Source organism: Carcharodon carcharias, chromosome 11 (assembly GCF_017639515.1).
Source record: "Carcharodon carcharias isolate sCarCar2 chromosome 11, sCarCar2.pri, whole genome shotgun sequence".
NCBI lineage: Eukaryota > Metazoa > Chordata > Chondrichthyes > Lamniformes > Lamnidae > Carcharodon > Carcharodon carcharias.
The window spans coordinates 13501212-13528178 of NC_054477.1; the positions used below are offsets into that span (position 1 = coordinate 13501212).

A 26967-nucleotide genomic window follows, 5' to 3' on the forward strand; every position below is an offset into this window, starting at 1 on the left:
AGAATAAATTATTGCTTTCTTTGAAATGTGGTATTCTTGCTTTTGTCCTGATGAGTGCAAGACAAAAAGCTTTGACAGCGTGTCTCTTTTTTTTCCCCCATCATTTCCTGATTTATTCTTTGAATTTAAATTCCATCAGCTGTTATTCAAACTCCTGCCCCTAGAGCATTAGCCTGGGCCTCTGGATTACCACTATGACATTACCACTATGACATTACCACTATGCCACCATCCCCCGAGAGCACTGTTGCTTTTCCTGAATCCTGGGAAGCGGGGAAAAGCTCCACAAACTTGGTGGATTCTATCTGAAGGTTCCAGGAAATAAATCATTTAATTGCATGTGTGAAAATGTTGGAGCCTCTAAATCACAAAGCCTCATATAAAGCCGATGGGGAGTTTACTCCCTGTGCTACTCTGGTGTCAGCTGTGGCGCAATGGGTAGTACACGTGCCTCTTGAGTCAAAACGTTGTGGGTTCAAGTTCCAATCCAGTACAGTCCTGAGGAAATGCTACACTGCCTGAGATGCTCCCATTCAGGGGGAGAAAAAGGTTGAAGTAAGGCCCTGTCTGACATCTTGGGTGGTCATCAAAGACCCCCTGGCAATAATTTAAAGGAGAGAAGCAAGGTTCTCTCCAGGGCCCTCACAGGTATTTATCCCTCCCCTGAAATCAATAAAATTCAGACTATTTGGTCATTATCTAATCCCCTTTTGTGGGATCGTGCTGTGCACAAAATGGCAGATGTCCTACATTGCTTCATTTCTTTGGCCAGAAAGCACTTGGAGACCTCCTGAACCCACTGAAAGGGCACTTATTATTATTATTATTTAAAAAGTAAATAAATTCTCCTTTCTTTTTCGCAACCTCCTTGCTTGCAGGCAGCTCTTGCAGTCTGGATCACGATATTACGGTTCATGGGGGACTTGCCGGAACCCAAATATCACACCGCCATGAGTGACGGCAGTGAGAAGATACCAGTCATGACCAAAATCTATGAAACCCTCGGGAAGAAGACATATAAATGGGAACTGCAGGCTCTGCAAGGAGAGGGAGAGGTAAGCCTCAATGAACAAGCCGTCAGACAGAGGAATATCTCTGCTCTCGGGAAGAGCCCTGGTTGATAAAGGTACCTGTTAAAATAAATAAGAGGCAAGCAGGGGCTGATGACATGGAAGTATTTAATTGCCCAAGAAACAGGGGATTTTTTACTTTTTTTTCTTCTTTAGAACCGTCACAAACCTAGAGAAGCTGGAATTCTTTTGTTTATTCGTTCACGGGATGTGGGCATCGCTGGCTGGGCCAGCATTTATTGCCCATTCCTAATTGCCCTTGAGAAGTTGATGGTGAGCTGCCTTCTTGTGCTGTTGCAGCCCATGTGGTGTAGGTACGCCCACAGTGCTGTTAGGGAGGGAGTTCCAGAATTTTGACCCAGTGACAGTGAAGGAATGGCGATTATATTTCCAAGTTCCAGGATAGTGTGTGGCTTGGAGGGGAACTTTTGCAGGTGGTGGTGCTCCCAGTGAATCGGCAACCCTTTTTGTTCTAGGTGGTAGAGGTCGTGGCTTTTGAAGGTGCTGTTTAAGGAGCCTTGGTAAGTTGCTGCAGTGCATCTTGTAGATGGTACACACTGCTGCCACTGTGTGTTGCTGATGGAAGAAATTAATGTTTAAGGTGATGGATGGGGTGTCAGTCTAGTGGGCTGCTTTGACGTGGATGGTGTTGAGCTTCATTGTTGGAGCTGCACTCATACAGGCAAGCAAAGAGTATTCCATCACACTCCTGACTTCTGCCTTGTAGATGGTAGACTAGTGGATTGGGTAGCAGTGGGAAATCCTACAGTGCAGGAGGCCACTCAGCCCATCACGTCACCACCAGCTCTCTGAATGAGCAATTCATTTAGTGCCATTCTCCGCCCTCATCCTCGTCCTCCCTTCTGTAACTCGGAACATTGTTCCTTTTCCGATAACTGTCTAAGGGGAGTTGTTTTGAGAAATCGGATGCACCTTTCCCTATCGTGTGGTGTTTGTTGTACTGCCATATGCAATGGCTTGTCTTCCATTAAAGTTAACGTTGTTGTGTCGCAGGGCTCACAAACAGATAAGAAGAACAGTGTGAGGCACAAGCTGGTTTCCCTAACTCTGAAGAAGAAATCGAAGCTAACTGAGGAGGTAATGTTGAGAGGATTTTCCCTGTTCCACCTTCACTGATTCGTTTTGCAGTGAGCGACATCAAAATGAGTTTTGTGATCAAGGTTACCTCAGTGATAGCCAAATACCCTCCATTTAATAGCGTCCCAGTAACGATCAGCCTTCAATCCTTACTCACATCTAGTCCGCTTCTCCCATCATCCCTGTGCTCACTGATCTAGTGGCTCCCAGTCCGACTATACCTTGGGGTGTATTTTTTTTTAAAGATTTTAAGCCTTCCTTGGTCTCGCCCTCTCCCTATAGCTATCCTCCTCCAGCCCTACAACCCTCTGCGATCTCTGCGCTCCTCTAATTCCATCCTCTTGCACATCCCTGATTTGCCTTCAACACACTGCGGTGCTTTCAGCTGTTTAGGCCCAAAGCTCTCAAATTTCCTTGTTAAACACCTCCACCACCTGCTTTTCATTTAAGACCCTTCTTTAAAACCAACCTGTTTGTTCAGGCTTTTGCTCACCTGTCTTAATACATCCTTATTGAGTCCAGTGCCTATTCTTATTTGATAACACTGCTGTGAAGTTCCTTTTGGGATGTTTTACTGTGTTAGAGGCGCTATACAAATGCGATTTGTCCTTCGTTTCTGCATCTTCATTTATGCTTTGGTTCTCGTTTGACTCTCATTAGGTGGCAAAGAGACTGAATGACGGGGACTACAGCCTTCAGGGGAACAGTATGTTGGAGGACCGACCAACCTCCAACCTGGAAAAACTTCACTTCATCATAGGGAATGGCATCCTAAGGCCGGAGGTCAGGTACTGATCCTTCCCACAGCTTTACTTTCTCGTTCCCTCCCCCATTGGTGTTCCTCACCAGGCAACACGACTGTTGAATAGAATCGAGGAAGATCAGCTATTTCCTTTGAGGCCCCGCCCATCACTTTCAAGTATTTCCTTGGTTTGGATGACAAGAATCCCTTCAGCCAATCTGACCTATTTTCATAATGCTTACCCTGCCCCGCAGTACTGTGGGATACTGTGGCAACACGCTTGCCTCTGAGTTGGAAGGTTGTGGGTTCAAGCCCAACTGCACAGTCTTAAAAATCTAGGCTGATATCACCAGTCCAGTAAAGGGGGAGCTCTACACTGTCGGAGGCGCCGCCTTTCAGGTGAGACGTTAAGCTGAGACCTCACCTACCTTCTCAGGTGACAGTAAAAGATCCCTTGGCACTATTGAAAGGAGAGCAGGCGATTTATCCCTCAGTCTCTCACTCCCAACCCACAGCAATGTGGTTGACTCTTAAACTGGCCTTGCAAGCCACTCAGTTGTATCAAGCAGCAACAAAGACTCTAAAAAGGAATGAAACCGGATGGACCACCCAGCATCTACCTAGGTACCAGAAATGACAATGGCAAACTCAGCCCTGTCAACCCTACAAAGTCCTCCTTACTAACATCTGGGGGCTAGTGCCAAAATTGGGAGAGCTGTCTCAAAGGCTAGTCAAGCGACAGCCTGATGTAGTCATCCTCATGGGATCACATCTTACAGATAATGTCCCGGACACCATTATCACCATCCCTGGGTATGTCCTGTCCCACTGGCAGGACAGACCAAGCAGAGGTGGCAGCACAGTGGTATACAGTCGGGAGGGAGTTGCCCTGGAGTCCTCAACGTCGGCTCTGGACCCCATGAAGTCTCATGGCATCAAGTCAAACATGGGCAAGGAAGCCTCCCGCTGATTACCATGTACTGCCCTCCCTCAGTTGATGAATCAGTGCTCCTCCATGTTGAACATCACTTGGAGGAAGCACTGAGGGTGGCAAGGGCGCAGAATGTACTCTGGGTGGGGGACTTCAATGTCCATCACCAAGAGTGGCTCGGTAGCACCACTACTGACCGAGCTGGCTGAGTCCTAAATGACATAGCTGCTAGACTGGGTCTGCAGCAGGTGGTGAGGGAACCGACAAGAGGGAAAAACATACTTGACCTCATCCTCACCAACCTGCCTGCCGCAGATGCATCTGTCCATGACAGTATCGGTAGGAGTGACCTCCGCACAGTCATTGTGGAGGCGACGTCCTGCCTTCACATTGAGGATACCCTCCATCGTGTTGTGTGGCACTATCACCGTGCTAGGTGGGATAGATTTTGAACAGATCTTGCAACTCAAGACTGGGCATCCATGAGGTGTTGTGTCCATCAGCAGCAGCAGAATTGTACTCAAACACAATCTGTAATCACATGGCCTGGCACATCCCCCTCTCAACCATTACCATCAAGCCAGGGGATCAACCCTGGTTCAGTGAAGAGTGCAGGAGGGCATGTCAGGAGCAGCAGCAGGCACACCTAAAAATGAGGTATTGACCTGGTGAAGCTATAGCACAGGCCACTTGCGTGCCAAACAACATACACAGCAAGTGATAGACAGAGCTAAGTGACCCCACAAATAACAGATTAGATCTAAACTCTGCAGTCCTGCCACATCCAGTCATGAATGGTGGTGGTCAATTAAACAACTCACTGGAGGAGGAGGCTCCACAAATATCCCCATCCTCAGTGATGAGGGAGCCCAGCACATCAGTGCAAGAGATAAGGCTGAAGCATTTGCAACAATCTTCAGCCAGAAGTTTCGAGTGGATGATCCATCTCGGCCTCCTCCAGAGGTCCCCAGCATTATAGATGCCAGTCTTTAACCAATTTGATTCACTCTGTGATATCAAGAAACAGCTGAAGGCACTGGATACTGCAAAGGCTATAGGCCCTGACAATATTCTGGCACTAGTCCTGAGGACTTGTGCTCCAGAACTTGCCTTGCCCCTAACCAAGCTGTTCCAGTACAACTACAACACTGGCATCTACCCAGTTATGTGGAAAATTGTCCAGGTATGTCCTGTACACAAAAAGCAGGACAAACCCAACCGGGCCCATTACTGCCCCATTAGCCTACTCTCCATCATCAGTAAAGTGATAGAAGGGGTCATCAACAGTGCTGTCAAGCGGCACTTGCTTAGCAATAACCTGCTCACTGATGCCCAGTTTGGGTTCTGCCAGGACCACTCAGCTCCTGACCTCATTACAGCCTTGGTTCAAACATGGATAAAAGAGCTGAACCCCTGAGGTGAGTGTGACTGCCCTTGACATCAAGGCCGCATTTGACCGCGTGTGGCATCAAGGAGCCCTAGCAACACTGGAGACAATGGGAATTGGGGGGAAACTCTCCACTGGTGGAGTCATACCCAGCACAAAGGAAGATGGTTGTTGGAGGTCAATTATCTCAGCTTCAGGACAACACTGTAGGAGTTCCTCAGGGTAGTGTCCTCGGCCCAACCATCTTCAGCTGTTTCATTAAGGACCTACCTTCTAGGTCGGAAGTGAGGGTGGGGTTTGCTGATTGCTCAAAATTCTGGATCTCCCTTCCTAAGAGCACTGTGGATGTACCTACACCACATGAACTGCAGTGGTTCAAGAAGGCAGCTCACTACCACCACCTGGAGGGCAACTAGGGATGGGCAATAAATGCTGGCCCAACCAGCGAAGGCCGCATCCTGTGAATGAATGAAAAAACATTTTTTTTAAATCAGCATCCCAAAACTATTTGGTCATTATCATAGTGCTGTTTGTGGGAGCTTGCTGTGCACGAGCTGACTGTCAACTTCCAAGCACTGGAACAGTAACAAAATTTCCAAAGCACTCCATTGGCTCTAAAGTGCTTTGGGATTTCCTGAGGTGGTGCAAGGCGCTATAGAAATGCAAACACTGTTCTTTCATTTAACTTTAAGTTTCTTTGTGACGGTGGCTGCTTGGCCTATGATACAATGACTTCAGTTGCTGGACGGCTGTGCTCACGACTGATTTAGATGAGAGGTGAATTGAGGAGCTCGAGGAAAACGCCACAAATTGATTGGTTGTATTTTGTCATGTGACAGGGATGAGATTTACTGTCAGATCTGCAAGCAGCTTACCCAGAATCCTTCCAAAAGCAGTCACGCCAGGGGGTGGATCCTCATGTCTCTCTGTGTCGGCTGCTTTGCTCCTTCTACAAAATTTGTTAAGGCAAGTTTCCAGTTCGCTTTTTGTTACTATGTAAATGCTTAAAAAATGGTCAAATCCTTCCTGTGATTGATGAGATGTTGAAACCAAGGCCCCATCTACTTTGGAAAAGAAAGAAAGGCACCTCTCCTTGTTGTCAGCCGATACTTATCCCTCAGTCGACATCACTTTTTAAAACAAAAAAAAAATAGGAGAATCATCTGTTCGTTATCACATTGCTGTTTGTGGGAGCTTGCTGTGCACAAATTGGCTTCCACATTCCTGACATAACAAAGTGACTACACTTCAAAAGTACCTCCGCTGGCTGTGAAGCACTCTGGCACAAAGGTCACGAAAGGTGTTATATACGGATTATCTTGTCATTATCACATTGCTGTTTGTGGGCGTTTGCCGAGTGCAAATTTGCTGCCTCGTTTCTTACGTTACAACAGCGGCTACAGGCCAGGATTTCCTAGAGTCAGGGAGATTCCTCAGACCTTTTGAAAATGGTGGACAGGACCAGATTCCCGAATTCCTGCCCCCAATTTTCGCTAGTGTGGGTGTAGGGAGTAGTGCAGGCAGCAAGCCCGCATCCGGCTCTCCTAACCTGGCCGACTGCATTGGGGACATAGGCATGTCCTAGCCCCCTGCAAGTTTCGTGGAGTTGGGCCAGCTTCTCAAAGTTTAGTGCCTCACAGACCCTCAGAGGAGTCATGAACCACGGTCTGGATGGAGGGAACCCTTTGAATGATAACTTCAGAACGTCTAACGCATGTTAACCTGTTCCCCCATTCCCACCCCTCCTCTCCCCAAAGGCCCCTCATTCCCTCCTTGCCAAGTCATTACACTTCATGCCCATTCACCCAGTACACACCCTGTACAGAACCAATGAAGTCTATAGTAACAATGGCATGTGAGGAAAAGCTTAAAAAAGCCATTCCTGACTTCCTTAAAAAATACTGCTGTTACTACAACCCCATAAAAGTGTCAATCAACCAGATCTTTAAAGTATCAATAAGCACTTGACACTTAAGCATTGAGCCATTGGCAAAGTAAGTCCAAGATAAGATTTGTCAAACAAGCAATGTTTTCCCTTGTGTGCGCCTATTTCAATAAATTAACTAAAGGACAGTTTGATATATGTCGGTAATATGTACCAAAGAGCAATGATGTGAATTGCAGCAGTGATTCTCTTTGTGCTCTTGACACGAAGCGGAGTGGAAGTCTGGAATTCTTTCCCACCAAAGCTGTCGCGTGTAGGATTTGAAACTGTCAAAACTGAAATTGTTGGATTTGTACAAGAGCAAACCAGTGCGGTGCTGAAAATCAGAAAATGCTGGAAATATTCAGCAGGTCAGGCAGCACCTGCAGAGAGACAGCATTAACGTTTTTGAGTCAATGATAGATTTTTGGTAGGCAAGCTCAGTTAAGGGTTACAGAACAAACATGGGCTCTTTTCATATTCATCCATGGGCTGTGGGCATCGCTGGCTGGACCAGCATTTATTGCCCGTCTCTAGTTGCCCTTGAGAAGGTGGTGGTGAGCTGCCTTCTTGAACCGCTGTAGTCTGTGGTGTAGGTACACCCACAGTGCTGTTAGGGAGGGAGTTGCAGGATTTTGACCCAGCGACAGTGAAGGAACACTGATATATTTCCAAGTCAGGATGGTGAGTGACTTGGAGGGGAACTTCCAGGTGGTGATGTTCCCATGTGTCTGCTGCCCTTGTCCTTCTAGATGGTAGTGGGTTTGGAAGGTGTTGTCTAAGGATCCTTGATGAATTCCTGCAGTGCATCTTGTAGATGGTACACACTGCTGCTGCTGCAACTGTGCGTCGGTGGTGGAGGGAGTCAATGTTTTGGTTGGGGTGCCAGTCAAGTGGGCTGCTTTGTCCTGGATGATGTCAAACTTCTTGAATGTTGTGGGAGCTGCACTCATCCAGGCAAGTGGGGAATATTTCATCACACTCCTGACTTGTGCCTTGTAGATGGTGGACAGGCTTTGGGGAGTCAGGAGGTGAGTTGCTCGTTGCAGGATTCCTGGTCTTTGACCTGCTTTTGAGGCCATGGTATTTATATGTCTAGTCCAGTTCAGTTTTTGGTCAATTGTAACCCCCTCAGGATGTTCATAATGTGGGATTCGGTGATGGTAATGCCATTGAACATCAAGGGGCGATGGATGGATTCTCTCTCTAGTAGGAGATGGTCATTGCCTGACACTTGTGTGGCATGAATGTTACTTGCCATTTGTCAGCCCAAACCTGGATATTGTCCAGGCCTTGCTGCATTTGTACATGGACTGCTTCAGTATCTGATGAGTCACAAATGGTGCTGAACATTGTGCAATGTAGTTGAAGTTAAGGGAGAGATTAGCCTTGCTGCAGTTGTATAGGGTTTTGGCAAGACCACATTGTGAGTACTGTGTGCAGTTTTGGCCTCCACATTTAAGAAAAGATATACTTGCATTGGAGATGGTACAGCGAAGGTTCACTAAATTGGTCCCGCGATGAGAGAGTTGTCCTGTGATGAGAGGCTGAGTAAATTGGATTTCTATTCTCTGCAATTTAGAAAAATGAGAGGTGATCTCATTGAAACCCACAAGATTCTGAAGGTGCTTGATAGGGTAGACGCTTAGAAATTTGTTTCTGCTGGTCGGGAAACCTAAAACACCGGGAGCACACTCTCAGGATAAGGGGTGCATAGCTTAGGACTGCAATGAGGAGAAATTATTTTACTCAAAGGGTGGTGAATCTTTGTAACTCTCAACCCCAGAAGGTTGTGGATGCTCCATCGTTGAATACATTTAATGTTGGGACAGACAGGTTTTTGGTGTCTCCAGGGAATCTAGGGATATGGGGAGCGGGTGGAAAAATGGAGTTGAAGCCAAAGATCAGCCATGATGATATTGAATGGCAGAGCAGGCTCAATGGGCCATATAGTCTATTTCTACTCCCATCTTTTGTGTACAGCCATGATCTGATTGAATGGCTGAACAGGCTCGAGGGGCTGAATGGCCTCCTGTTCTTATCACTGGTTGATCATAGTATTCCTCTTGCCACAGTATTTGAGGAATTTCATCAACGGAGGTCCACCTGGCTACGCGCCTTACTGCGAGGAAAGGATGAGGAGAACGTTTGCTAATGGGACTCGGACACAGCCACCAAGCTGGCTGGAGCTACAGGTAATCCCCAAGGGATCTTAATTTCATATGTTGAAATATTTCATGCAAATGGAGAGTGTGGGAGGTGGGAGGATGTGACAAGGGGGCTAATGTTCCAAGAAAGTCACACAAGATGTTAAACCAAGGTACCGTCCGCCCTCTCAGGTTGGTGTGACAGATCCCTAGGTACCGTTAAGAACAACAACAGGTGGAGTTGTTTGATGGGGAATAAATATTGGACATCACCACAAACAGATTATCTGGCTATTTTGCATTGCTGTTTGTGGGCACTCGCTGTGCACAAATTGGATGTTGCATTTGTCACATTACAACCGTGACTACACTGGAAAAGTATTTAATTTTTTGTAAAGTGCTTTGGGACCTCCCAGTGGTCGTGAAGGGTGCTATATGAATGCAGGCTTTTTTTTGCTAGTCGACCTTTTCCAGAAGGTCACAGGTTCACTATACAGTACAATTTTTTTTTTTGTGTGGTTATGCTTTTTTTTAAGTTTTACTTGGTGTCTCTCTCTCAGTAGGTTTTGGATTTGTTTTATCTTGGTTGAGCTTGTGTTCCAGGTCTTTGCCGGTGGTGACAGAAGGGGATGCTGGAGCTGAATTTTCCCCCTTTTAGTTTCGCTCCCCTAAGCTTTTACTCTCTGTGTGGTTGTGACTGAGTGTTGGGTGGTCCCCCAAAGTGCCAGAACTAAACCCAAACCCTCGGTGGTGAAGGCAACTTTCAAATGGGCCTCGGATCTTATTTCAATAAGTTGATTGAATTGCCGTTGCTTGTTGAGCTGCCAAAAAAATCTTGCCTACATTTTTGCTTTTGTACAGAAATTTGGGTGGGGTTGGGTGCGTGGGGAAAGAGGACGGCGGGGGAGGGGTCTAAATACGGCCAACAGCAGAGGTCAGGAGTGCTTCTGAACTAGGAGCCAGATCTCTACCCCACCTGGCAATACATTCTAGCTATTTTATTATGATACAGCAGTTGGTAATAGGCTGAGTTATTTAAAATCCCAGAGGGAAGCTTTAAACAACTGTCGTAACCTATTTTTCAATTGGTATGTTTGAGATGCAGCTCGGAATTCAGGAATGAAACCACCAAACTTCCAGAGGTTATATAAATTAAATTAAACAGTTATTAATTTAACAAGAAATTAAACACATGTACATGTCTACAAGCTACTAACATAACTTTTAAACAAACCCCCAAATTAATCACTCCCAGATAAATCTTCAAGGCAACAATAACCCATAGACTTAAACAGACACCTGGCAAAGCACATTTTATCTTATAAATTCAAAATGAGATTTCTTTCAATTTGGTTCCTTTGCAGACAGTTGTAGGGCTTACAGGCAGCTTAGATCTTACATGCATCTGACCTACACATAAAACTCTTCTGTATATACCGAGCCTTCCCTTTGAATGCAAATTCTCATTATATCACCAGGCCCTTTGAGTTCCACCTCTTCTAACAATAAAACCCCTTTCATTGTGCCAATTTTATACATAATATAAACATATTGCTTGGTGTCTCCTAGCTAGGTGCAGGATTTCACTACCCAGTCTTTGAATGATTTATTCAACAAAATATAAATGTACCCTCTACCTTTAATGTTTAACACCTCAAAATTACTATACATCAAAGCGCCCAGATTAGTTGGCTTTAATCCAATTAAGACAGACATACTCCCATAGACACATACCCTACTACAAGCCCAATTGAAAATAATTTCCAATAACATTATTTGCATTAATATCTTCTTGACAATTTTTTAAAAATACTTAACGTTTTTGATGGCATCCACTGGCCAGATCACCTGATCATACAAGAGAGGGCCAACTTCCCCAAGGGGCCCTAAAACAGACATTAAGGTGACCATCTTGAACCCCTGAAAAACAGTCCTGCCCAATTTTGCATTGGACATACTTGAGATGCAAAATGTTGGTGGCCAAAGCTGGGCCATGTGACAATTTTATGTCTGTAAAATGGACACAAAGAAGTCCAGTTTCTCTCCTGATGACTTCAGTGATCTGTACACAGTAAGAGATTTTTTGTACTGGGCCAGTGTGTGTTACTCTCGCATGGCGTCTCACTCTGTCCACGAACCCGTTCATTTGGGAAGTTGAAAATTCAAGAATATTTTGGGATCTTGTACTTAAAATCCCCTGGCACACTCACTCAACAGTGCGCATGGTGCCTTATACCCCACTTCATTCTGACACATGTGACCTAGGCTTATACCCATGATTTTCTCAGCCATATAGGTGTGCGTGTGTTGAGTGTCCCTTTGACATACTCCAATTCAAACTTTTTCTAACCCAGTTGGTCCGAAAGCAGCATTGCTGAAGCCTAGATCGGGGGATGTCTGACCCTCAGCTAGTAACCCAAGAGCAGGAATGTATCCTGCAAAAATCAAATTCTAGATGCAAGAGAAATGCTTTGGATCTGCCCCTCATTTGAAAGTCACTGCAGTCCATCATGAGGCTAAGAGCCTTTGTAGGGCGGGCATTGCCGGATGGTTATCCTGGTAGGAAAACAAAGACATTATTAACGAAGCAGGTAAACCTTAAAGAATGTCCTCTTCTCTCCTCCACCCCTGCTTTCCCTTCTTTCCACTCCTCCAATTTAAGGAATTGCTATCTGGATATAGGCTTGACTGGTCCAAACAAAAGCAGATTGTATGGATTTTAGTTGGGATTGAAGTGCAAAGAAAAATAAGAATTTGGGTGGCAGAGCCAGAGGTCAAATGGCCTTTGCTGAGAGAGAGAGACACACACACAAAGAGAACGTGTCTAAGCTGTTTGTCTCAACCACTTTCTGTGCTGGCGCGTTCCGTAATCCACTTGTTGACTTTGATCAGTTTGGCTTTTTCTAGTTTTGTCTTATTTAGATGAAGTTTGTCTTCCCCTTGTAACAACAGGCCACCAAATCAAAGAAGCCGATCATGCTGCCCATCACCTTCATGGATGGAACAACAAAGACCCTCCTGACTGACTCTGCGACAACAGCCAAAGAGCTGTGCAATGCACTAGCTGACAAGATAGGCCTGAAGGATCGCTTTGGGTTTTCGCTCTACATTGCTTTGTTTGACAAGGTATGTACGACCAAAGCTACACACGGCTGGATTTTTCATTTCTCAGGGTGAGGGAGGCAGAACAGAAACTAAGTGGTCCGCTCACTCCTGCCCCCACTGCCTCAGCTCATCCAATCAAGCGTCAGATACCCAATTAGTAGCTGTTTGGCAGGAAAGAAGCCCATCAAGGGTGCAAAGGTCCATGGCCAATTGGCACTCTAGGCCAGGATGTCATGCAGCAGAGGGGTTATGCCGTGAACAGGAAACCTGTCATGGCTACAAGTTTAGAGGCCCCCTGCTCTCAGAATCAGTCTTCCAAGTGGAAACATCTTGGAAAGTGGATATCTCTCTGCTCCTCTAATTTGGGACTCTTGGCTCTAGCTCTAAGATTCCCCCAGTAAACCCCCCCTCCCCCCACAACACACCCCATCCTCTCTACCTCTCCGTCTTTAAGACACTCCTTAAAATCTATGTCCAAGTTTTGATTATCTGCCCTAACATCTCCTTATGTGGCTCAATGTCAAAATTTGATGGATACACTCTTCTAAAGCACCTTGGGATTGAAGAAGGTATTCCCTCCAATCCAACAACTACCACATAGGCCAGTTGAAGAGGAGAAATTACAATCCCCGATCACACAACAACCACAGAGACTCAGGCTTCCTTGAACCGGTTTTATTCAAGCATATGCAAGGGAGCCGCAATCATTCCTAAGAATGAAGACCCAGTTCCCAGATTGATTACATTTCATTACCTTTGTACTTTTTCTTATCATAATACATTTCAATACATCCAATCGGTAACCGACACACAGGTCCCATGTTAACACTATCCGATTGAGTGCATAAACATGTGATTTTGCTAGCAAATTATTCTAAAGGGTGTATACATCATTATATTATTCAATCAAAATTAAAACACGTACACAAAGGCCTCGGTTCTCACAGCTCAAGACTGTTTGTGTTTCATCAAAGCCCCCTCTTTGTTCATTGTATGTCTTCCCATATCTAAGCTAAAACCATCTGCCCCTTCCCTTTGTGAGAGGGGAGTACACCTAATCTAACTTATGTCCTTTCTTGTGTCTCTAGTCTGACTCTCAAGGCTGTGCAATGTTCATCTGGTAATCGTCAACTCTTAATATGCTTAGCAGCCATGTCTGCCTGGAGATTTTAAGTGTTCTTCAGTAAATTCTTAATGTTCTCCTTTAGCATTTTTAATTTTCCCCTAACAGGATATTTTGCCTTAAAGGTGCTTTATAAATGCTTGGTGGCAGTGACGTCTGTAAATGCAACACCTTTTTCTTTTAACCTCTTATTATTCGTCTAGTAGTGCAACCACTATACTCCTGTACCTAGACATCAATGTGTTTTGTTTTGAGTTTTTGGGGGCTCAATGGACGTCATACTTTGATTAATCTGCTAACTGCCCTCTCTGTAGGTCTCCTCCCTTGGGAGTGGGAATGATTATGTGATGGACGCCGTCTCCCAGTGTGAGCAGTACGCCAAAGAACAGGGCGCACAAGAGCGAAATGCACCCTGGCGCCTCTTCTTCCGGAAGGAGATCTTCACACCCTGGCACGACCCCACTGAAGACATGGTGGCGACCAACCTCATTTACCAGCAGACAGTGAGGGGAGTCAAGTTTGGAGAGTACAGGTGTGACAAGGTGAGCACAATGTCCACCAGGAAGGATACCTGCTGTGGGTGTTCCTCAAAGCAGACTTGATGGGCTGAATGGCCTGCTTCTGTGCTATTTAATTTTTTATATCCCTTCATGAGATGTGAGCATCGCTGGGAAGGCCAACGTTTGTCTCCCATCCCTAATTGCCATTGAGAAACCTTCCTGGACCATTGTAGGGGGCGGTTAAGAGTCGACCACTGTGGATGTGTGGAGTCACGTGTAGGCCAGACCGAGAATGGGAGGAAGGTTTCATTTTGAACAATTCAGTGGTTTCATGGTCACCATCGCTGAGGCTAGCGTTTGATTTCAGTTTTAGTGATTAAATTAACTTTCGATTCCCTGAGCTGCCATAGTGGGATTTGAACCTGTGTCCCCAGAACATCAGCCTGGGCCTTTGAACTACTAGTTCAGTGACATTACCACATTGCTTCCTCTAAATGGATATTTAGGGTGAAAAAATAAAGTGTCAAAAGTGAAGAATTAGCTCCCCTTTGTGATTGTGTCCATCTACTTCAGTTGGACAAGTCAGTCTCTATTGGCCTCTGAAGTAGTCCAGTGACCCATTCAGTCATGGGGACTAGGGGCTGGGCAAGGCCAGTCTTGCCAGTGACATCCACACCCCAAGGATGGAGATGGTAGCATAGTGTATTATCACTGGACTAGTATCCCAGAGACCCAGGGTAACACTCTGGGGACCTGGCACCACAGCAGATGGTGAAATTTGAACTTAGTAAAAATCAAGAATTAAAAGTCTGATGAGGACCACAAAACCATTGTCAGTTGTTGTAAAAACCTATCTGGGTCACTAGTGTCCTTTTAAGGAAGGAAATCTGCCACCTTTGCCTGATCTGGCCTACATCTGACTCCAGATCCACAGCGATGTGGTTGACTCTAACTGCCCTCTGAACCAGGGCAATTAGGGATGGACAATAAATGCTGACCTAGCCAGCGATGCCCTCACCCCATGAAAGAATAAAGAAAAAAACCTATGTAGAGGGCACCATCATGCAACTCGTTGCTATCCTAATTCCATTTTTAGTGGGGCAAATGTTATGAATTACGATTCCCTGTCCACCCCCCAATGCTGAGGTTCAGGTACCTAGATTGCTGATCAGAATACCTGGAGCTCTAAACCCAACAGAGTAATGGAGTACCTTCACCACATGGGCTACAATAGTTCTTGAAGGTGACTTACCACCACCTTCTCAAGGGCACCTAGGGATGGGCAATTAATGCTGTCCTTGCCACTTGATGCCTGCATCCCATGAATGAATTCGTAAAAATAAAACATCAATGTAATTCTGAGTCTGGTTTGACTTGTCACTTTGCATTTGTTGGATAACTGCAAGTGTTAAACGGCTCCTGCTAACCATCTCTCTTATGCTTCCTCTAACTTGTATCTGCCTCCCCCATGGGCGTAAGGAGGAAGACCTGGCTGAACTGGCCTCCCAGCAGTACTACGTGGATTATGGATCCGAGATCATCCTGGAGCGACTCATGAGCTTAATCCCGTCTTACGTTCCCGACAGGGAAATCAGCTCCTCCAAAACAGTGGAGAAGTGGGCACAGTACATCATTGCAGCTCATAAAAAGGTACGTTCGTACAGCGTGGGTGCTAACGGGACTAACGAAGGCTACATTCCCAAGGACCCAATAGAGAATCCAATGTTGGGCCCTGGACAGAGAAGTTCTACTCATTGACTACTCCAACGCTCACCTGGTCGACCTTCCGCTTTCCACTGTCCGTAAACTTGAGCTGCCTGTGTCCTAACTAGCACCAAGTTTTGTTCACCCATCACCCCTTTGCTTGCTGACCTATATTGGCTCCTGGTCCGACAAAGGCTTGATTATAGTAGTCTCCTGCAGCCCCCCAGCTTTCAGATCTTTGCGCTCCTCCATTTCTGGCCTCTTGCACAGCCTTGATTTCCTTCACTTCAGGATTGATGGTCATGCTTTCAGTTAGCTAGGCTCTAAACTCTGGAAATACAAACCTCTTTCTCCTCCTTTTAGGTGCTTCTTAAAACCTATCTTTTTGACAAAGCTTCAGGTCTCCTGACCTAATATCTCCTCCTGTGGCTTGGTGTCATATTTTGTTCTTTACATTGCTGTTAAGTGCCTTGGGATGTTTTCATATGTTAAAGGCTCTCCATAAGTACAAATTATTGTTGAATTCTTTTATAATATGTTAACTGGGAGCCAATTATATTCTATTCCCTTTGAAATAAAGGCCAACATTCCATTTGCCTTCCCTATAACCTGCTGAACTTGTATGTTAGCTTTTTGTGATTCATGCACAAGACCCCCAAATCCCTCTGTGCTGCAGCTTTCTGCAGTCTTTCTCCATTTAAATAATATTCAGCTCCTCTATTCTTCCTGCCAAAGTGCATAACCTCACACTTTCCCACATTATATTCCATCTGCCAAGTTTATTTCCCCACTCACTTAACCTGTCTATATCCCTCTGTAGACTCTTTGTGTCATCTTCACCACTTGCCTTCCCACCTATTTTTGTGTCATCCACAAACTTGGTGATCGTACATTCAATTCCCTCATCCAAGTCATTAATATATATTGAAAATAATTGTGGTCCCAGCACTGATCCCTTTGGCACTCCACTAGTTACAGGTTTTCATCCTGAAAATGCGCCTGTTATAAGAAATTGGAGCAGGAGTAGGCCATTTGGCCCCTCAAGCCTTTCCCGCCGTTCAATAAGATCTTGGCTGATCTGCTGCAAGCCTCAATTCTTCTTTCATCCTCATAGCCCTCAACTCCCCGATATTTTAAAAATCTATCTACCTCCTCTTTAAATACTTTTAGTGATCTAGCCTCAACAACTGAGGTAAAGAATTCCAGACATCCACTACCCTCAGAGAAGAAATTCCTTCGCATCTCAATTTTAAATGAGTCTCCCCTTATTCTGTAACTATGCCCCCTTGCTCTAGATTCCTCCACTAGTGGAAACATCATCTCAACATCTACCCTGTCAAGCCCCTTCAGAATCTTGTACATTTCAGTAATATCACCCCTCATTCTTCTAAATGTAATGAATAAAAGGCCTAACCTGTTTGGCCGTTCTTGATAAGTCAACCTCTTTGTCCCAGGAATCAGCCTAGTGAATCTCTTTTGAACTGCTTCCAATGCCAGTATACCCTTTCTTAAATACAAAGACCAAAACTATACACAGTACTCCAGGTACGGCCTCACCAACACCCTGTACAGTTGTAACAAAATTTCCCTATTTTTAAACTCCAACCCCCTAGCAATACAGGCCAAAATTCCATTTGCCTTCTTAATTACTTGCTGACCTTTTGTGTTTCATGCACAAGAACACCCAGATCCCTCTGTGCTGCACTTTTTTGGAGTGTCTCCCCATTTAAATAACAGTCTGCCTTTTGATTTTTTTCTCCCAAAGTGTATGACCTCTCACTTTCCTACATTTAAGCTCCATCTGCCAAGTTTTTTCCCTCTCACTCAATCTATCTTTATTCCCTTGCAAATTCCTTATGTCCTCATCGCAACATGCCCTTCCACCTATTTTTGTATCGCCAGCAAATTTGAATACATTACAATCTGCCCACTCCTCCAAGTCATTAATAGAGATAGTAAATAATTGAGGCACTGGGACTGATCTTTGTGGCACTCCACTAGTTATGTCTTTCCAACCTGAAAAAGATCTATTAATCCCAACTCTTGTCTTCTGTGTATTAACCAGTGCACAATTCATGCAAATACATTACCTCCAATACCGTGAGCCCTTATCTTGTGCAATAACCTTTTATGGAGACACCTTATCAAATGCCTTCTGGAAATCTAAATACACATCAACTGGTTCCCCTTTATCAACTCGATTTGTTATATCCTCAAAGGACTCTAACAAATTTGACAAATATGATTTCCCTTTCACAAAGCCATGTTGACTCTGTTTGATTGTGTTAAGCTTTTCGAAATGTCCTGCTATTTCTTCCTTAATAATGGACTCTAGCATTTTCCCAATGACAAATGTTGGGCTGACTGGCCTATAGTTTCCTGTCTTTTGTCTTCCTCTCTTCTTGAACAGGGGCATCACATTAGCGGTTTTCAATCCACTGGGACCCTCCCGGAATTCAGAGAGTTCTGGAATATTTCGACCAATGCCTCCACTATCTCTGCAGCCACTTTCTTTAAAACCCTTGGATATGGGCCACAAGGTCCTGCTGACTTGCCCACCCTTAGTCCCATTAGTTTCTCAAATACTTTATCCCTCATGATAGACACTGTTAGAAGATCTTTCCTCCCATTAGCTCCTTGCTTATCTGATATCTTAAGAATGTTTATAGTATCCTCCACCATGCAGATCGATGCAAAACATTGGTTTAAATTATCTGCCATTTCCCTGTTCCCCATTATCAATTCTCCAGTCGCATCCTCCAAGGGTCTCACTTTAGCTACTCTCTTTTTATATACCCATAGAAGCTCTTGCTGTTTGTTTTTATATTTTTTGTCAATTTACTTTCATAATCAATTTTATTCCCTCTATTAGCTTTTTAGTCGTCATCTGCTAGTTTCTAAAATATTCCCAATCCTCTGGCCTACCACTAGTTTTCACCACTTTGTATGCCTTGGTTTTTGATTGGATACTCTCCTTGGCTACCTGTTAACCACAGGTGATTCATCCTTCTCATCAAGTCCTTCTTTTTGACCGGGATAAATTTTTGCTGAGTGTTATGAAATATCTGCTTAAATGTCTGCCACTGCTCATCCACTGACCTTCCCTTTAGTCTATTTTCCCAGCCTGCTTTAGACAGCTCTTTCTTCATACCTCTGTAGTTGCCCTTATTTAAGTTGAGGACACTGGTTTGAGACCCGAGTTGCTCGCCCTCAAACTGAATTTGAAATTCTACCATGTTGTGATCGCTACCCCCTAAAGGATCCTTAACTACGAGATCTCTTATTAATCCCACCTCATCACACATTACTAGATCTAAAATAGCCTGTTCCCGGGTAGGTTCTGCAACATGTTGCTCTAAGAAATAATCCCTGATGCACTGTACAAATTCGTCTCCCATGTTACCCCTGCCAATCTGATTTGTCAAGTCAATATGAAGATTAAAATCACCCACGACATTTGTAGCACCCTTCTTAGATGCCTCCATTATTTCCCGATTTATACTTTGTCCTACAGTGAGGCAACTCTTTGGGGGCCTATAGATGACTCCTACCCATGACAACTTCTCCTTGTTATCCCTTATTTCCACCCAAACTGATTCCACGTCACGATCTATTGCACCTACTTTCACTACTCACCACCACACCGATACCTTCCTTTTATTAACAAAGCTCCCCACCTCCTTTTCCTTTTTGCTTGTTTTTCCAGAATGTCAAATACCCTTGAATATTGAGCTCCCAACCTGGTCACCCTGCAATCATGTCTCTGTAACAGCTATCAAGTCATATCTGTTTATTTCTATTTGTGCCATCAACTCATTTATCTTGTTACAAATGCTGTGTGCATTCAGATAAAGAGCCTTAAGCTTTGACTTTTCACCATTATTACTCATTCTAGTTCTAATTTCTGCTGCAACCTTCTGCTTATATTTTCTGCCCCTTCCTGTCACTCTTTGATTATAGTTCACCTCTTCACTACCCTACGCCTCTGCTCTCTTGTTTATTTTTGATTCTCTAAACTTCCCTTCAATTGAACCCCCCCCCCACCCAACTAATTAGTTTAAAGCCCTATCTAAAACCCTAGCTATGAGATTCACCAGGACACTGGTCCCAGCATGGTTCAAATGAAGCCCATCCTAACAGAACAGCTCTCTCCTTCCCCAATACTGCTGCCAGTGCCCCATGAATCAGAACCCATTTCTCCCACACCAATCTTTCTTCCACACATTTACCTCTCTGATCTTATTTACCCTACACCAATTTGCATGTGGCTCTGGTAGTAACCCGAAGATTTTTACCTTTGTGGTTCTGCTTTTTAATTTAGCCCCAAGCTGTTCATAGTCCCTCAACAGAACCTCTTTCCAAGTCCTACCTATGTCATTTGTACCTACGTGGACCATGACAACCACGAGAGCTCCAAGTTCCTCTCCAGCCCAGAAGACATGTCCTTAACCTTGGCACTAGGTAGGCAACACAGCCTTCAGGACTCTGTCTTTGCGACAGAGAACATTATCTATTCTCCTAACTATGCTATCCTCTATTACTGCTACATTTCTCTTTCCTCCCCCAACTTGAATGGCGCTCTGTACTATGGTGCTGTGGTCAGTTCACTCATCCTCCCTGCAGTCTGTGCCCTTGTACCTACTGCGCAAGAGCACTGGCTGAGGCTCCTCCAGACCTAAATTCTGGATCCCCATACCTGCTTCACTTGCACCCTCTTGTCCCTGACCATGGACCAAATTTGATGTAATTAATCTTAGGGGTGTGACTGCCTCCTGAAATACAGTGTCCATGTAACTCTCCCCCTCCCCGATGTGTCGCAGTGTCTGCAGCTCATATTCCAGCTCATCAACTCTGAGCCGAAGTTTCTCGAGCAGCGAACACTTGCTGCAGATGTGGTCACCGTGGATCACGTTGGCGCCCACCAGCTCCCACATGCATTATCCCAACTCTCTGTTACCTATTAGTTAGCCAATCCTCTATCCATGCTAATATACTACTCCCAACATCTTGGGCTTTATTAAGTAGCCTTATATGCAGTATCTTATCGAACACCTTTTGGAAATCCATATATATTACATCTTCTGGTTCTCCTTTAACTACCATGCTTGGTTTATTTGATTGACAATTGAGAATTATCCAGACCGCCAATGATGAGTCTGTTTTTGCTTTCCAATTGACACAAGGGTGGGGCTGTTAGGTGTAATAAAGCTTCCAATGCCACATCCAACCTTATATAATCAGAGAAACTGGAGAGAGATTGAATTAAATGGATTAACTGGATGGCAAAATTAAACCATGTGAAGTGCCATCCTTGTACAGTACAAACTTGATGCCCACATAACTGAAAGTAATTTCAGTCAGCTTTTTTTTAAGCAAATCTTCTCTCACTTGTTTTTCCCTTCGGGGAAGTGGTGGAAGGAATTGCAGGCTGATCATTAGCCTATTGGACAGCATCATGAATGTTTCTTCATTCATAGCCAACAAGTCCTGGTGTGAGACTTGAATCCAGAGCTTTTCATCCAGAGGTGGGGATGTTACTGCTGCACCACAACACCTTCCCGTAGTGTGACAGTTTAAGTAGATGTTCTCTCTTTCACTGCCATTTCCCGCCCCTTCTGGTCCTTGACAAGTTTAGAAGCTCCACAACAATCCTGGTCATTCTGTTGCAAAACATACTGATGCCCTCTATTGACCAAGTGTACTGCTGCACAGTAGTCATTCCAATCTGTGCTTGGGGCTTGGGGAAGAGTGGTGATTTATGAGTTGCATTATTAATACCGGCAAAGAAATTGGGCTAAAGTGGTTAAATTATTCCCCAGTTTTTTTGTTTTACCTCCACTCCCTGATCTTAGACATTCATTGCATGGATTAACAACCCTGTGCATGTGTGTGTGTGGGAAGAACTTGGCCAGATTCAGCCCAAAATTTGCCTTTCACTAGTTTGGGTCTGCCCACATGCCTCCCCCTGTCATCCTTTACAAGTTTTGCAAATTTTAATCTGATAATGCTCCAGAAGCACTTCGGGAATGTCTAATATTAAAGAAGCTGTGCAAATGCAAAGTGTTCTGTGAGCCAGTGTTGCAGATAGAACCATTGAAAAGTTACAGCGCAGAAAGAGGCCATTCAGCCCATCGTGTCTGCCCTGACCAAAAACAGAGGGAAATAAAGAAAACTAGCTGTTCATGCTAAATCCCACTTTCCAGCACCAGATCCAGGTACCTTTTTAAATGAGTTGAGCATTTCAGCCTCAACTACCCATTCAGACTGTGAATTCCAGACATTCACCACCTTCTGGGTGAAAAAGTTTTTCCTCATGTCCCCTCTAATCCCTCTACCAGATTTCCCTTTCTTGAACAATTTTTTTTAATGTTTGTTCATGAGATGTAGGTGTCGCTGGCCAAGCCAGCTTAGTCATATTGTCTCAAGCCTGAAACACCCAAGTGTGTCTCGTTTGACTTCACAATTCAATTCACCTGATGCAAGACATCAGCCCTCTTCCCCAGCCCCACTCCCCACCTCATCTTCCTGTCAAATCTAGGGTTGGAGTCTTTCCTTTGTGCCTGGGTGACCAATGCTGGACATTGGTGTAGACTGATCAAAGAATTCTTCCGTTTTAGCATCCTATATTATTTCGGTTCTGTAATTATTTCCAAGTCTTATACTGTTGGGCAGTGAAGCTACCTTGTGAGTGCGTTTTGTTAATCCTTTGTGTGTACAATACATTAAATTCCTCTTTTTTTTAAAAAAAATATTTTCAGGGAGTGTACACCCAGAAGAGGATTGACCCGCAGAATGTGAAGGAGGAGGTTGTGGACTTTGCTCGCTTCAAGTGGCCTTTGCTCTTTTCCCGATTTTATGAGGCCTTCAAGTTTTCAGGTTTGTTGAAATCTGGCTTATCTTTATTTCTAAAACTCAATGGTTTATCCCCATGTTACAGGACTGCTAGATCCACAGCTGATGGCCTAGCTAACGCGTTCTGCTCCACACACACACACACACACAAACAAACAAGGACGATTTGAGATGAGCAATGTCTGACTACCTGCCAGATTGTCATCCACTGGGTCCAGCTACCAGAATCAAAGGACGGAAGAACCAACACATGACATATAAAAAATGGGTGCCCTGTTAACCCGCAAGGAGAGGGATCACCATTATTCCTCCAGACCAAGATTTTGACAATAGAAGCCTGAATGACTGGGGAATGGAAAGTGAGATGGCCGTGAACAATATGTCCATAGCCCCAGGAACAGCAGACACAACCACCCACTATGAAGGGGTGATCATCAATCCCAAATGCAACATAGTCTTTATGGTGTAGGTACATCCAGAGTGTTAGGGAGGGAGTTCCAGGATTTTGATCCAGTGACAGTGAAGAAATGATGATACGTTTCCAAGTCTGGATGGTGTGTGGCTTGGAGGGGAACTTGCAGGTGGTGGTCTTCCCTTGCATCTGCTGCCCTTGTCCTTCTAGGTGGTTGAGGTCACGGGTTTGGAAGGTGCTGTCTAAGGATCCTTAATGAGTTGCTTCAGTACATATTGTAGATGGTACACGTTGCTGCCACTGTGTGTCGGTGGTGGAGGGAGTGAGTGTTTGTGGGTGGGGTGCCAATGAAGCGGGCTGCTTTGTCCTGGATGGTGTTGAGCTTCTTGTGCTGTTGGAGCTGCACTCTTCCAGGCAAGTAGAGAGTATTCCATCATGCTCCTGACCTTGTAGATGGTGGACTGGCTTTAGGGAGCCAGGAGGTGAGTTACTTTTGGAGAATTCCCAGCCTCTGACCTGCTTTTGTAGCCACAGTATTTAAATGGTTGACCTAGTACATTTTCTGGACAACGGTAACCCCTGGGATGTTGTTAGTGGGGGATCGGCGATGGTAATGCCATTGAATGTCAAGGGCAGATATCCAGATTATCTCTTGTTGGAGATGTTCATTGCCTGGCAATAAGTGGCAAGTAACATCGTGCCGCACATCAGCCCAAGCCTGAATATTAAACAAAAACAGAATTACCTGGAAAAACTCAGCAGGTCTGGCAGCATCGGCAGAGAAGAAAAGAGTTGACGTTTCGAGTCCTCATGACCCTTCGACAGAACTAGGTAAATCCCAGGAAGGGGTGAAATATAAGCTGGTTTAAGGTGGTGGGGGGGGTGGGGGTTGGGTGGGGGGAGAGAAGTGGAGAGGGGTGGTGTGGTTGTAGGCAAAAGCAGTGATAGAAGCAGATCATCAAAAGATGTCACAGACAGCAGAACAAAAGAACACACAGGTGTCGAAGTTGGTGATATTATCTAAACGAATGTGCTAATTAAGAATGGATGGTAGGGCACTCAAGGTATAGCTCTAGTGGGGGTGGGGTGGGCATAAAAGATTTAAAAATATTTAAAATTAATGGAAATAGGTGGGAAAAGAAAAATCTATATAATTTATTGGAAAAAAAACAAAAGGAAAGGGGAAGAAACAGAAAGTGGGTGGGGATGGAGGAGGGAGGTCAAGACCTAAAGTTGTTGAATTCAATATTCAGTCCGGAAGGCTGTAAAGTGCCTAGTCGGAAGATGGGGTGTTGTTCCTCCAGTTTGTGTTGGGTTTCACTGGAACAATGCAGCAAGCCAAGGACAGACATGTGGGCAAGAGAGCAGGGTGAGGTGTTGAAATGGCAAGCGGCAGGGAGGTTTGGGTCATTCTTGCGGACAGACCGCAGGTGTTCTGCAAAGCGGTCGCCCAGTTTACGTTTGGTCTCTCCAATGTAGAGGAGACCGCATTGGGAGCAACGAATGCAGTAGACTAAGTTGGGGGAAATGCAAGTGAAATGTTGCTTCACTTGAAAGGAGTGTTTGGGCCCTTGGACGGTGAGGAGAGAGGAAGTGAAGGGACAGGTGTTACATCTTTTGCGTGGGCATGGGGTGGTGCCATAGGTGGGGGTTGGGGAGTAGGGGGTGATGGAGGAGTGGACCAGGGTGTCCCGGAGGGAACGATCCCTATGGAATGCCGACAGTGGGGGTGAAGGGAAGATGTGTTTGGTAGTGGCATCATGCTGGAGTTGGCGGAAATGGCGGAGGATGATCCTTTGAATGCGGAGGCTGGTGGGGTGATAATTGAGGACAAGGGGGACCCTATCATGTTTCTGGGAGGGAGGAGAAGGCGTGAGGGCAGATGCGCAGGAGATGGGTCGGACACGGTTGAGGGCCCTGTCAACGACTGTGGGTGGAAAACCTCGGTTAAGGAAGAAGGAGGACATGTCAGAAGAACTGTTTTTGAAGGTAGCATCATCAGAACAGATGCGACAGAGGCGATGGAACTGAGAGAATGGGATGGAGTCCTTACAGGAAGCGAGGTGTGAGGAGCTGTAGTCAAGGTAGTTGTGGGAGTCGGTAGGCTTGTAATGAATATTGGTGGACAGTCTATCACCAGAGATTGAGACAGCGAGGTCAAGGAAGGGAAGGGAAGTGTCAGAGATGGACCACGTGAAAATGATGGAGGGGTGGAAATTGGAAGCAAAATTAATAAATTTTTCCAAGTCCCGACGAGAGCATGAAGCAGCACCAAAGTAATCATCGATGTACCGGAGAAAGAGTTGTGGGAGAGGGCCGGAGTAGGACTGGAACAAGGAATGTTCCACATACCCCATAAAGAGACAGGTATAGCTGGGGCCCATGCAGGTACCCATAGCCACACCTTTTATTTGGAGGAAGTGAGAGGAGTTGAAGGAGAAATTGTTCAGTGTGAGAACAAGTTCAGCCAGGCGGAGGAGAGTAGTGGTGGATGGGGATTGTTCGGGCCTCTGTTCGAGGAAGAAGCTAAGGGCCCTCAGACCATCCTGGTGGGGGATGGAGGTGTAGAGGGATTGGACGTCTATGGTGAAGAGGAAGTGGTTGGGGCCAGGGAACTGGAAATTGTTGATGTGACGTAAGGTGTCAGAGGAATCACGGATGTAGGTGGGGAGGGACTGGACAAGGGGAGAGAGAAGGGAGTCAAGATAACGAGAAATGAGTTCTGTGGGGCAGGAGCAAGCAGACATGATCGGCCTACCGGGACATTCGGGCAAGCCTGAATATTGTCCAGGTCTTGCTGCATACGAGCACAGACTGCTTCCTACATTGTTTTCTCTACATTGCAACAATGATTACCCTGCAAAATTCACTTTGTTGGCTGTAAAGCACTCTGAGACATCCAGAGGCTGTGAAAGGTGCTATAATAAATACAGGTCTGTCCTTTTTTGGGAGCATACTGAAATGATATGCTCTGAGGGTGCTAGACCAAGGACTGATCCCAACTCTCTCCAGCCTGTGTGAAACGATCACAGATATAAGATGGTCACTAATAAATCCAGCCGGGAATTCAGGAGAAACTTCCTTACTGGAGAGTGGTGAGAATGTGGAACTTGCTACCGCAGGGAGTGTTTGAGGTGAATTGTATGGGTGTATTTAAGGGGAAGCTGGATAAACACATGAGGGAGAAAGGAATGGAAGGAGATGCTGGTAGGGTGAGATAAGGTAGGGTGGGAGGGGGCTCATGGGGTGAATAAACAACATAGACCAGTTGGGCCAATTACAAGTGAGACACAAAATTGCATCGTGGGCAACACTTTCCCCCCCCATTAGGGAGGATGTGGGGGAGTGGGTGTGGGTGGGCAGCCCTCCAATCGGCCCCCCACCAATCGGGGGCGTGCCGCCATTTTTTGTGGGCGGGCCATTTAAGGCCCACCCAGTGTGACGTCCGCACGGAAGTGCTCTGTGCTCGCTGTGCAGGGGGGGGGTGAGATGGCAAATGTGGAAGTGCGCTCCTTCACACACTCACGGGAAGAAGCGCTCCCATCTCCCTGAGGCTAAGTGCTGCCTCAGGGAGATAGGCTCCCAAAGGGAAAAAGTTATTATGTGGAAAATCTCATTTACCACCCATGCCCCCTCATGTGACAATATCACATGAGTTGGGACATGGACATAACTTTAAGTAAAAGTGAATGTTAATTTTTTAATTCAGTCATGAAACCCCATCCCGCCCCTGGATGAGCTTTCCTGCTTTTTCAGGCGGCCGCCGGCGCTCCCAACCTGCCCGCAAGCCTTAAGGTTGGACGGGCAGGTCCACCAATTGGTTTACTTGTTTCTTGAATGGCCTCAGTAGGCCGTTGACAGGTCGGCAGATGCACAGCTCACTCGGCTGCAAATGCAAATGACGCGGTGGGGGGGGGGGGCGATGTCAGTTTACGCGTCAGTGAGCGGGCTGAGATTTTACTCCTTGGGCAG

General features: G+C 45.5%; 1 protein-coding gene across 1 annotated transcript in view; it reads left to right on the forward strand.

Moving 5' to 3' along the window:
* Positions 1 to 26967, forward strand: part of myo7aa (myosin VIIAa) — a 486672-nt gene that overhangs the window by 414329 nt on the left and 45376 nt on the right. The window contains exons 25-33 of the mRNA XM_041198962.1: positions 879 to 1055; positions 2085 to 2168; positions 2829 to 2956; positions 6068 to 6194; positions 9228 to 9347; positions 12252 to 12425; positions 13842 to 14069; positions 15507 to 15677; positions 22490 to 22607. Of these exons, the coding sequence (XP_041054896.1) occupies positions 879 to 1055; positions 2085 to 2168; positions 2829 to 2956; positions 6068 to 6194; positions 9228 to 9347; positions 12252 to 12425; positions 13842 to 14069; positions 15507 to 15677; positions 22490 to 22607 (1327 nt within the window). The remainder of the gene's footprint in view (positions 1 to 878; positions 1056 to 2084; positions 2169 to 2828; positions 2957 to 6067; positions 6195 to 9227; positions 9348 to 12251; positions 12426 to 13841; positions 14070 to 15506; positions 15678 to 22489; positions 22608 to 26967) is intronic.